Raw genomic sequence first — 12,667 nt, forward strand, 5'->3', positions numbered from 1 at the left:
AAATAGAAGGCGGAAGAACACGGTAACTATTATTTACTAAAAACAAACGACAGAGTTCTTTCATAGAAACTTTCCTACTGGGTCTGCGCATCGAATGCACATGTTTCAATTGCTGCGGACATTAATGAATAACGTTGTTGTAATGTTGTTGCATACGTCACTGCGAATGCAACAGTTTCGATATTGAAAATTTGTCAGCAGCAGCACGGCTGATTGCTGACTTCATAGCTTTATTCATTTATTTATTGCGCTTTGCTCAATAAAAATGTATTTATTAGTTGTAAGCTTTGAGTGGAGCTGCGGGTTTTTTCACCTAGCTGTCGGTTTCCTTGATTTGATCGATCGATGGATCGAGCGGCGATTTGTCCGCCTTGTGACTGTGGCGAATTGATTTGTATCTCCAGTTGCGGCGAATCAATGGTTCGAGCATCAGATTGTAATGTCTGTAAAACTTCATCTAATGCTAAGCGCGCTTAAGCGTTCGATGCAGCTTTGCTGTCGGCATGTGTGTGTGCGTGTCGTTCCTAGGTGGTCGCCTGAAAACAATATTGTCCAATTCATCTAAAGTCTCTTTGGACGGCAAAGTCTCTCTTTCCTTTGCGTAAGCGCTGCGGGCTTGTAGATTATACTTTAAATGTTGTTACTTTTGTTGTTTTGTGCTTTATTAATAACTTTCATAGAATTAAGCATTGTGTGTCTTCACAACTGATTTAATGTGTTTTTAATGGGGTTTTGAGTGCTTATAAATCAAAAACTGCCTGCGTATACATTTCTCCATTGATAATCATCGAGCTGCCACGACTGCCCAATTCAAATCTCTTTCTAATTAGACTCACTTTTAGCGGTGATTAAAAGAAACGGCATGAGAAAACAATTTAAATGAGGCGGAAAGTCATTCGAAGAGAAACGCTGGAGAAAAGTGTGGTTACTTTTGATCAAATGCTTATATTAGCTTCTGAGCACAAGTGCATTTCTTCTATATGTAAATAACTGAATTCGCAAACAACCATTTTTATAACGAAAGACCTAGCATTAAGTGGACCTAGTGAATATGTAGCACAGTCACCATCATAGATTTAGAAATAAATCTTAGTGATTAGTGCTCCTGATCGATTCATGTTAAAAACACATCGTGCATTGTCGATTAACTTATCACCATTCGCTAGTAATCACAGGCAGTTCGGAACTGTTCTCAACTATTTCTTCCTTTTACCAACGCCTCGCTCCACAAGAAAGGCCACAAACGCCAAGCTCGTGCCAACCCCATACAGCCACCATATCCAGTAGAGATCCCCCAAGGTTAGCCTATGCTCCAGATTGGAGGGCGTCGAAGGTGTTACTTTGAGTTTCCCTGCTGCCACCATGTCGTTATAAGCTTGATTTTCCCAAAACTCCACCAGGCCGGCGCTTATTAAATTTTGGATCAGCACATTCAGTTTGCCTCGGTAAATGGAGTGTGGACTCATGGGTATCCCCATCTGTAGGTTTTTCGCCAAATGCATCCTATCGCTAATGTAGAACATGTTTACACCCAATTTTCTTTGATACTCCACCAACGTCTTCCACAACGATTGCGAAACGGTATAACCGAAATGAGTATCGAGAGTTTTACGCTGATAATAATAATCATTTATGGATGACGTAATTAGGAATACACTCTTATACTTCTCTAAAAAGCGGGATCCGACGAAATCTGTTAGCGCATTGTATTCGGCTGAGGAAATTTTAATGCGTGTCGGCACACGAAGCAGCTCGTCGAATGTATTGACTCGCTGAAGTTTAGGGCTGCTTGTGAGATATGTTTGCAAATAACTAGTGCTGGTGGTGCTCACATAAATGCCGGCCAGAAAGAGTAAAATACAGATGAAACGCTTCGAGGATGCAGCGGAGTTGTGAATGTATGTCGGCTGACCCAGCATGCTGCGAAGAGAGACATTCGTGAGAGTGAACAAAAAGAGTCCGGATGTGTTTATGCGTGTGCGACGATGGCGATGCCAACGCACGTGCTCCCAAGTGAGCAGACAAGAGAATATCAGCAGCAACAGTAGCAGGATAATGCCGATAACCGATTTAAATATAAGCAAATATATATCTCTTGTGGGACGTGTCGGTGGAAACGGCAACATGGGAGCCCAAAACAAGGAGAAGACCGGCGCTGACACCTGGGATGCATTCAACTTCCAACCGATACCGGTTAACCCCATCAAAAAGTCGATCGTTTCGTTTTGCAGCATTCTGAATATCATTTCGTACTCGTAGGTGACGTCCGGCACGATTGGTATCGGGTAGCTGATCGTAGCATTGTGATGTGCAGCGAAAGTCTCAATTACTTTGGCCATGTAGCCACCTATTTGCAATCTTCCTCGACGATCGCGCCACACAATCGATCTCGGTTCATTTTGGTCGGGAATCGTGCGCAGAGCGGCGCCCTGCATATTCATTAAACGATTGGGAAAGCACGTGTCCTGCAGTTGTTTGCGTTCCAAATGGAAACTCGGGAAGTAGCTGTATGTGTAGAAGTTGCCCTCGGACTCGAAATCGCTGTAGACGCTTATGGCATTTAGCAGCTTCGTGTGAGCGCAGTATTCGAAAAGGGTTCGCATTTGCAAGCGCAACTCTTGGCGCCTTTCCGCCGACGCTTTTCTGTAGTGGACATGCCACATAAAGAGGATGCGCACATCGCGCACCACTCCGAGACATCTGACCATCATGTCCAACAGAAGTGGCTGGATGGGCTCGGTGACACATCGCGCCACCAACAATTCGCTGTTAACATCAGCGCCTTGCAGCTGGCAGCTGGTTGTGGCATTCAGAAGTATAACGGTGATATTTGCACGCTGCAGGGAACGCAGTGCGTCATCGTCCAGACAGGATTGCCGCCCGTGAAAGGCCCTAAACACCACCAGCGTTTCGATTGCACGCTCCAAGCGAATTTTCTCAATGAGCTTGGAGAAATTAGCGAAGTTCACATGTTCTTCTTGTTCGATTATTAGATGTGCGTCGATTTTATGGAAGTAAGCCACAAGTATACACAGTATGCTGCACGTGCACCACATTTGGAAATAATCCGTCTACTGAATTGCTCAAAATACCGTTCGAAAGCTTTTAAGTGGCTTTGCGGGACACAATAACGGCAAATTAATGGAATATCAATTCAACGGCGTCTAATTGCAGTCAGTTATCCTCAAGACGTCTGCAGATTTTATCGAATCAAACGAGTATGTAATGACATATTATTAGTTGAGGGGAATAACTTAAAAGAAACCACCAGCAATTGCCATGCGGTTAGATTAAAAGACATAGAAAGCAAGTTATTTGGATTTTGTTTCGAAACGAAGGAGAATGAAAAGCGAAAAAAGAATATCTTTGCTACATTATGCGTACCATCCGAAGCAATGTAGTACAAAATTAAGGGCATCCAGTTAAATTGGAATCTCCGCTATGTTGTAAGACATACATTTCTCTTATGTTCATCGAACAAACATTATTGGAAATATCATCTAAAGATTTCATATACCATATATGTATGAGAAAGAAGAAACATATATTCACTACAAGACCCTCAAATTACTTACTCGTCTTTGAGTCTACATATCATGAGTCTATAGAAGTATTCAAAGAAAGAATTATTCATTACTCTCTCCTTGAATGTTCCATTATTTGATTTTTATAATTTTGAACAATATATCTTCACTGAATTAAACTTAGAGCCGCTAACACATGCTTTTAATAATATTGAATATTTAATTGCATTTCTCTCCTTCGAAATGCTTTTGAGCAATGATGGGCCGAGGCCGAGGGGCAAGAAGCATTGAAACTCATAAATTTCTATATACTAATTACGGCTCATCAGTCAGTATAAATACCAGGTGTCATCTACAAAGACAAGTTTTCAATTACCAAAAAGTTCTGTATGAGCTTCACATATATATGAGCCGTTAAATAACATAACGTGTATATTGATCGAACCGTTATTTAGACAATTGTTCCAGTATGTGCGTCATTAATCATCATAGTGTAGACAATGCAATCCAATTTCAAAATTGAGTGGAATATTACAGGAGGACAATAGCGTGAACCTATTGAAATAATTGAAATCAAAAAAGGGAGAACCGTAATGCGAACCGGACCATCGGACATCCTCTATTAGGAGTTCGCAGCAGTCACAAAATAACTTTCCAATAAATTTGTATTTTTTAAGGAAAGCTCTGTCATTAGTTTGTCTTAGTGATCAAAAACAGTTTATGAAATCTGATATTCGCGCTATATAGAAGACAATGACAACTGTAGTCAAAGTAACAGACAATTTTCAGACCACATATTATTTAATCTATCTGAGATGTCTATCGATAATACTTTTTAAAGTTGTTTAGAAAACAAAATAATAACTGTATGCTAATAAGGTAGCCCTGTTGTTTCGAAAAGTTGTAAGTTGAAATCCTTTCAGCTAATGGGCATGGGGTATAAACCCAAAGTGGAACATTTATTATGGTGGTAATTGCAATAATATTTTTCGAGTGAATTCCCAATTAGTCTCGTTAGAGCCTTGGCAGTGCACAGATCAAATTGTTATAGCTATGTTAACTGTTAATCGACTTGTGTTAATTTTTCATTTTGCACTCATTACTGGTTACCCATCGCTTTACTGGAATCTACAGCAGCAAGCAAATGAGCCGGATCTAAGTGAAATTATAAATAACATTAATTTAGAGCGAAAAATTTACGCATTCCTCATTGTGAACGCCTATAATACCAGTCAGAGTTGCCTTGGCGATGAGACCATCAAAACGTTAAGTACTAATAATACCGTTAAATTATTGCAAGCACATAGCCATTGTTCGTACTCCTTCGAACATGTAAATGACGAAAATCTTTTAATCCGCTGTCTGCCGGAGAGTTTCTCAATCGAATTGTTGGACACAATGGTCAGCTGCCTTGGTAATAGACGCAATACGCGCATACTTTTTATTTGGAATGATGAGTACACCAGCGCATCAAGCCAGAAGCTCGTAGATCTACAAAAATACCAACAACTTCTCTTTCAATATTGCGCTAAAATTCGTCTACTGAATGTAATCGCCATTTACCGGGACTACTTGACTGACGGACACTTCTACACATTCAGCTATTTTCCGGAGTTTCATCTTGAGCGGAAGCCACTGGATGAGGATTGCTTCCCGAACCGAGTAAAGGACTTGAAAGGCATTGCCATTCGGACTGTGCCCGATCAGCTGGAGCCCTGGAGTCTTGTTTGGCGTGATGGTTATGGTAATGTAAATGTCGGTGGGTTTTTGACTAAAATTGTGCGGGAATTCGCTAGACGGAGTAATGGCACAGTTAGCTACCCTATGTCAGTCACGCCAGAAAATGTTCCCACCATGCCAGAGCTAAGGTTTCTATTGCAAAATGATTCAATTGATATTGTAGCTGGTACGGGCACGATTAATGAAGCCAGCACAGATGTAACGGGCGTAATTTTCCCAATAGATTGGATAATTATGCTACCCCTGCCCGCACAGATACCTGATAGCGAAATATTTTTGATGCTTCTCAATTCATCATTGGGCTTGTTCCTGTTCATCCTACTCTTTGTGTTTTCTTTCGTACTCACCTTAGAGGCTTTAATTTTGCGACGCCGTGCCCCAGCCGAAAGTTGTCTCTTCTTCTTTTGGATAATGACTAATGTGGTGCTCCGAAGTGTTATAGGCCAGCCCTCGTGTGCAAAAGTCCGTGTTTCAGCGAAATTAATAAAGCGTTTCTTGTACATGACCCTCTTCTTAAGCGGGATTTTCATGAGCACATTGATATCTGCAGGCCTACAGTCGTATCTGACTAGCCCCGTTCGGTATCCCCGAATCAGCACTTTTAAAGAACTCATGAAGTCGGGCATAACTGTCAAAGTAAGCCAGGCGGGTTACAATTCTCTTGATAAATATATGAGTGGTCAATTTCTGAACAGAATGAAAACAATTTTCATTTCCTCAACCTCGATGGAGAAACTGCAACGGCAGCGCACTTATTTCGACACCCGTTATGGTTACACAATGTTCAGTAATCTGTGGGCGATCTTGGCGAGATATCAAACGTATTTGCCACAACCACTTTTCTACGTGAGCAAAAAAATGTATATAACTAAAGGAATGCCGGTAGTTTTACCCTTGCAGAAACACTCAATTTTCAAAGAAGCTTTCAATACGATGATAAATCAATTACATTGCTTCGGACTAACTGACCTTTGGAAAAGACAGGTGTATGAAGAAATGATAGCGGCGAAGAAATTGAATGCCACCTATCACAAGGGGGATGTGCGTAGTGAAGAATTGGATTTGGAGGACTTTTACTGGTTGTGGTGGCTCTATGGTATCGGAATGGGCATGTCTACCCTGGTATTTTTTGCCGAGCTTTGGTATTCCAAAAAAACAACCCAAAAGACGAAAGTGGAACAGAAGGTGCCGAGGAGAAGAGCGGTAAAGCGGCGGGCGAAAAGAGTGAATGCAGTTTAAAGAGGTTCGTTCCTAATCGATCTCCTTAATTTATTCAAAATGTATGCCTAGTTCTAATTAATAAAGCAAATTTGTATTCAATAAACTAAAATAAAAGATTTTGAAAATTTAAAGTGATAATTTTTATATGATAACCCAAAAACAAAGTGACTTTTCTTATCTCTAACCTTTGACTAATAAGATGGAATCGTAATTTTCTTATACTTTTATTACAATTAACTTTGAACAAGCTTTTACATCAAAATCAATTAACAAGTTGCTTAGCACGGGGAATTTATGTTTTCATAATATGTGAAGAATCTCGAAAGCTATAAGTATGCAAAACTGGCCAAGCTATGATTCGGCGTTCGGATTCGGCTCTATTGACTTTCCTGCTTAGCCAAATTCTTCTTCTTCGCTCGTTCATAATACCATAGTTCAGCGAGGAACACCAGGATTGATAGAATCACACCGACGCCATACATCCACCACAGCCAGTAGAAGCTATTTAAATCCAATTGTTCTCTTCTCACGTCGTTGACTACGCTAGTGATGTTGAGTTTTTTTGCCGCCACCATATCGTCGTACACCTGATTGGCCCACAACTTCATCAATCCCACGCTTTGGATTTCGTGAATCATATTGTTTAGGGCCTGCAGGAAAATTGAATTCGTTTGCATTGGTATCGCCATCGGTATTCCCTTACTTAGATAAAGGTTTTCATTCACATAGAAAAGCGGTTGGCGCAAATGAGATTGATACTTGGTCATGACAGACCACATTGGGCTGAGTATTGTGAAAGCATAGCGTGCATCGAGTATCGTACGCTGCCGTTGGATTTCATCAAATGAAGGGACGATTTCGAGTACTTTATCTAAGGCATTAAGATAATACGGCGAAAAATATCTAGGAAGTAAGTAGTATTCATATTGACTTATTTTGATTTTCATTCCCGAGAAGTAGAGGTCTTTCATATCGTTTACGCGAGGATATCGAAGACTGCTGGTCAGATACGATTGAAGACTTGCACTTATCAATGTACTCATGAAAATCCCGCTCAGGAAGAGAATCATATATAAGAAGCGTTTTAAGAACCTTGCTGAAATATGTACTTGAACGTACGACGGTTGGCCAATTATTCCACGAAGGACAACATTGGTGAGCGTCCAAAGGAAGAAGAAAAAGCTTTCGGTTGATGTTCGGCGCTGCATAACCAAACTCTCAAAGGTTAATGCGGAAGAGAAGACAAAGAGTAGTATAAGTAGCAATAGACCCAATACTGAATTGAGAAGGAACACAAATATTTCGCTATCGGGTATTCGTGCAGGCAGGGGTAGCATAATTGTCCAATCCACTATCATCACGGGCGCAGTTTCATCAAGAAATTCGTTTCCATCTCCCGCAATCGTGATTCCACATACTACATCGACCGTGTCATTTTGTAAAAGAGGAGCCCAAGTTCCTATTCCAACAAAGACATCCGTTTCGAGAGGAACTGGATAGGTGAGCGTGGCGTTGTTTCGTTTAGCAAACTCTCGCACAATTTTAGTCAAAAATCCACCGATTTGGATCTCGTCATTTCGATCGCGCCACACAATACTCCAAGGCTCGAGCTGATCGGGCAGAGTTCGTAAGGCTACACCTTTTAAGTCTCGTATACGATTAGGAAAGCAATCCTCATCCAACGACTTACGTTCGAGATGGAACTGTGGAAAATAGCTGAATGTGTAAAAGTGTCCGTCTTTCAAGTAGTCCTGGTATATGGCGATTACATTCAGTAGACGCTTTTCGGCGCAATAATTGAAGAGGAGTTGTTGCTGTTTCTGTAACTGAAGACGCTTCTCACTCGATGCACTAGTGTACTCCTCATTCCAAATGAAAAGCATGCGAACATATCGCCTATTCCGAAGACTGTTGAGCATTGATTCAAAAAGCTCAGGTGAAAAACTCTCCGGTAGACAACGGATTAAAAGCAGTTCACTGTTGGCGAATCCAGTGGATGTTGGGATGGGACTGACCGCTTTCAATAGCTTAACCGTCGTGTTTGCGCTGAGTATTTTAATATCTTCGTCACAGAGGCAACTAGACCGGGAATTGTACGCGTTCACAATGACAAACGTGTTAATTTTTCGTTCCAAATCAATTTTTTTCAAAATATGACCTATCTTAAAGACATTTGAGGAGTTCCAACTATAAGCTGGATAGCCCAGTAGTAGTGGTATGCTTTGAAGTAGCAATATGGTGCCGAATGCTAACATTTCCGCTTCGAAACTCGCGCTGCGAATGTGCTTATAACACTGATTCAAGGTTTACTATATTGTTGTATTCTCTACCGTGCAATATTTTTGACCTTCGATGTGTTTCAATTTCCTAATTGATTACAGGAACTAATAGCTAAAGTTTTCATATGAAATTAATATGGTGAACGATGTTATCACTTCGAAAATAAGTAGTGACTCTTCTCATCGGAGGTAAGTGCTGTTTGATTGATTGGTACATTCATATATCAGTGATGTGGTAACTAACCACAACAAGAGACGGGACAACGAAAGTGATTTAATTGATGAACCTACGACTATATTTATAGACAGTTTTGAACGTGGCTGCAAGTAATCGCAATCAAAGGAAACAACTCATTTTCATTTTTCATTCACAAGGCACTTCTAAAAGTAATAATATTGATGATCCATTGGATTACCATTCGAAGTAATGTGTAGAACAAGCGTTCTACTTCATAATATCATAGATTTGTAACATTTGTCCGAACGTCATAAGGCTCAGTGAACAACAACAAATCTTCTACATACACTGCTCTAATACTAATCTGCGCTTATTACCTTCCATCTACAATGAAAATCATCAAATTTAAACAAATATCACCCCAAAATTATGATAATAATACATAAGGCATACCTATTGTTCGATGAAACGCACGCGAAATAGGACATATCAAATGAATATCTTAAAACAATATGTATGGCATGTATTTTAGTTATTAATGTTCTCCTTCTGTTTGAACAAATAGCGCTCCCCTACAAATACAATAGTACTCAGAAGAGAACCACATAATAGTAAATAGAATGGCCACTGGATATCCTCTATAGTTATATCGTGAAACTGCTCCCTGTCCAGAACTCCCTTAAGCGGCAGTTGGCCACTTGCTCTCATATTTATGAAAGTTATGGTCCGCCAATGTTCTAAAAGTCCCGTTTCAATAACTCGCAGTATCATCTTATTGAGGGGTTCCATTAGATTTGAGTTCTCAGCCAAAGGTATACCCAGCATGAGTAAACCGAAGAATTTTAGAGTCGGAGCTAAACAATATAGCTCTCTCTCGAAATTTTCTTGTTGTGCCTCGAAGATGGACCAAAGTGCCTCTGGTATTGTATATGCATACATGGTGTCATATTCCCTTCGATGGCGTTGGACTACCTCAGTATGTTCTAATAATAATATATCCTTGAATGTTCTATTGAAATCAGAGCCAAGTCCATCCATTGCTAATTTGATTTCGTTGCGGTCAAACATTATCATTAATTTTCGGGCTCGCATATCATCGAATGTTAAAATTTTCTGCTGTAGCGGTGGACTGGTAAAAAGGGTTTGAAAGTAGGCTGAGTACATGTTGTTGACGAACAAGCCCAGTGGGAAGAGAAACACGTAAAGCATTTTCATTGAGAGCACCGGATGTCTCTTCGTGAGAAATGAAAGACCGAAAATGCCCCGAAAAATATTTTCGTTGACCAAAATGTCTATCCATTTGATGTCATCACTTCTTTTATAAAACTGCTGCTTAATAATGGAGTCCAGTACCGAGAAAACAAAATTGAATAACATCAGAAGACCGATTACTTGTGTGTTAACCACTATCGTGTATATATCGGAGTAGTCTAGTGGCTGTGGACAAGGCAACATTATAAACCAGCCGCTTAACTCCAGCGGATAAGATAGTAGAGGGTAGACACGGCTCAGGTTAAAAGAAGCCGTGGTTAAAGCGATTGCCAAATCCAGTGTACCATTTACGACATAATCGAATATAACAGTTAAATGCACCATATCGCCTTGGATAACGGGATATAAGTACTTCAAAGTGGCATTATATTTTGCCGCAAACGTACTCAATAGAAGCCCCACATAACCGCTTAATTGTTGATGACCTGAAGAATTTACATAGATGAGGCTACGTGGCAGTATTTGGTCCGGTAACGTAATAAAGGTTTTACCCTGCAGATTTGTTTCATAATACGGAATGTAGTAGAGAGTACTGTTTATAAACTCAAGGTTCCAATGGCCTGTAGGAAACGGATAGTAACGGTAGAAAACTGCCTGGGACCGTGTCTGTAAATCATCGTAGAGACCAATCACATTTGTCATATACCGTTTTTCGAAATAGACACTCAAGGAAGCCAAAAGCGAAGCTGAAGGTTTTCCAGCTGCAAAATATAGAGTAATGCGGGTCTGACGTCTGTGTTGCAGCTTGGCTGACAAAACGTTGAGAAGCTCCAGATCTAGGTGTTTGGTGGACAAGCACACGATGGCGAGAATATTACTGTTGAAACGATCCTTTAATTTGTCATCATCAAAAGTGTCCGCCGTTGCGATGATTAACGGTATTTGCACTCTCTCTGCCAATTCTCTGTTAGAGAAACAAGTCTTAGTCGTTCTCCCTAAATAGAATACATTTCGAAAAGGCTCTTCTTCATATATTTGACGAAGTGTATCGAAAAAGGTGTTGGATGTGATCTCATTATTGGAAACTGGTAAAATCCGTGCGTTGTTTCTGTTGAATAAGTAAAATATCATTAACAGTAGTAAATGCGACATCTTATATTGACGCTCAGTTAAATACTGAATCATTTGATAAGTTTAATTGCATTACTTTCTAATTTACTTGTACTAGTTCCTCCGACTGGTTTTGATTAGCATGGGACAGAACATGTGTTGAAGACAGGAAAACAAATTTATCATTCCGAATATAGATTGGCTCATTTATCACCACACCAGAGAAATTAATTGTTTTCAGAAGCGTTTCACAAAAATTTCTGTCCGATTCAACGTCTTACTCTCCCTACTGCTACGAGGATGTTATATACAGGGCGGTTTGAAAAATCAACTGGGCTAAAAGTATCTCAGTTGGTATTCTTAGTACAAAAAAGAAAATCAGCAATTCCTTTTGGTAAAAATTCGAAAGCATTTTTAAAAGCCCATCATCTAAAATATTAAATTCTTCCACTTTTTTAAAGCGTTCCACGATGTGATGACTTATGGTCAATTGACTTCATCAAGGATTTTATCGACGTTTCTCTATTCCTTAATCTATTAAGGAACCCTGTTGACAGTGACTTCCCTCCAGTATAGATGTCATAACTTTAAATAAATTATGTCCTACGTAGGATAAGGTCATTAATTCTTATTATCTATTCTGATTATCAATATCACATGTTTTGTCCCACGCTTGCATCATTTGTTACATTTGTACAACTAAATGAGTGGTTAAAGTCATAAGAAGGTCCACCTTAGCCAGTACTTAACTAAACTCCAACCAAATATGTGGTATCTACTTTTCTTGGTCTCACTTCACTTTTATATCTGCGCAACTCAAGCAAAGCTTTTGTCACTTGAAGAAAACACGACAACTAACGATGCATTTGCAGAAACACTTCTCCGGATATACGAAGTGGAGACTTTTAATACAATACTTATGTTAGGAGAAACAACAAAGCCTTGCTTTTCTACAAGTGAACTGTGGGAGAACTTACGAGTACCGCAGCTCATTGCTACATCCAGCGTTCCGGATGGCAAGTTAAAAGATCGTTTCAACTGCAACGTTCTTGTAATTGTGTGCTTGCCATCCAATCGCCTTGATCTTGAGTTACTCAACGTTTTGGCCGCCAAATTGCAACACAGACGTCAGACGCGTATTGTTCTTCAGTTTGCAACTAAAAAACCTAGAGCTAGCCTGCTAGACTCGTTAACCTCTTATTTTGAAGACCACTATATGACGAATGTAATTGGTTTCTTCGGCGATTTTCAGACATACTTCTACCGTTATTATCCATTTCCGACCGGATATTGGAGGCTCGAACTATTGAATAATACACAGTGCTACTTTCCGTCTCACGAAAGAGATTTGCAGGGCAAAACGTTTCTTACCTTACCGGGACAGATTGTACCACGGTGCCTAA

The 12,667-nt window shown here is 40.0% G+C and overlaps 4 protein-coding genes across 4 annotated transcripts; 1 reads left to right on the forward strand and 3 right to left on the reverse strand.

The window, feature by feature from the left end:
- Positions 1-1,196: 1,196 nt before the first annotated feature.
- Positions 1,197-3,056, reverse strand: LOC105221499 (uncharacterized). The gene has a single exon (XM_011198527.2). It carries the CDS (start codon positions 3,054-3,056, stop codon positions 1,197-1,199), a length of 1,860 nt encoding a protein of 619 aa, XP_011196829.2.
- A 1,364-nt stretch (positions 3,057-4,420) lies between these two features.
- On the forward strand, positions 4,421-6,503 carry LOC105221500 (uncharacterized). Its single transcript, XM_011198529.2, has one exon. It carries the CDS (start codon positions 4,578-4,580, stop codon positions 6,501-6,503), a length of 1,926 nt encoding a protein of 641 aa, XP_011196831.1. The 5' UTR covers positions 4,421-4,577.
- A 359-nt stretch (positions 6,504-6,862) lies between these two features.
- Positions 6,863-8,740, reverse strand: LOC128922573 (uncharacterized). Its single transcript, XM_054233526.1, has one exon. It carries the CDS (start codon positions 8,738-8,740, stop codon positions 6,863-6,865), a length of 1,878 nt encoding a protein of 625 aa, XP_054089501.1.
- A 730-nt stretch (positions 8,741-9,470) lies between these two features.
- Positions 9,471-11,306, reverse strand: LOC128922574 (uncharacterized). The gene has a single exon (XM_054233527.1). It carries the CDS (start codon positions 11,304-11,306, stop codon positions 9,471-9,473), a length of 1,836 nt encoding a protein of 611 aa, XP_054089502.1.
- Positions 11,307-12,667: the final 1,361 nt, after the last annotated feature.

Source organism: Zeugodacus cucurbitae, chromosome 6, assembly GCF_028554725.1.
Source record: "Zeugodacus cucurbitae isolate PBARC_wt_2022May chromosome 6, idZeuCucr1.2, whole genome shotgun sequence".
NCBI classification, from domain to species: Eukaryota; Metazoa; Arthropoda; class Insecta; order Diptera; family Tephritidae; genus Zeugodacus; species Zeugodacus cucurbitae.

Excerpts from the sequence above, each read along its gene's own strand:
- LOC105221500 (XM_011198529.2), top strand. The coding sequence starts at position 4,578 with ATGTTAACTGTTAATCGACTTGTGTTAATTTTTCATTTTGCACTCATT.
- LOC128922573 (XM_054233526.1), bottom strand. The coding sequence starts at position 8,740 with ATGTTAGCATTCGGCACCATATTGCTACTTCAAAGCATACCACTACTA.
- LOC128922574 (XM_054233527.1), bottom strand. The coding sequence starts at position 11,306 with ATGTCGCATTTACTACTGTTAATGATATTTTACTTATTCAACAGAAAC.
- LOC105221499 (XM_011198527.2), bottom strand. The coding sequence starts at position 3,056 with ATGTGGTGCACGTGCAGCATACTGTGTATACTTGTGGCTTACTTCCAT.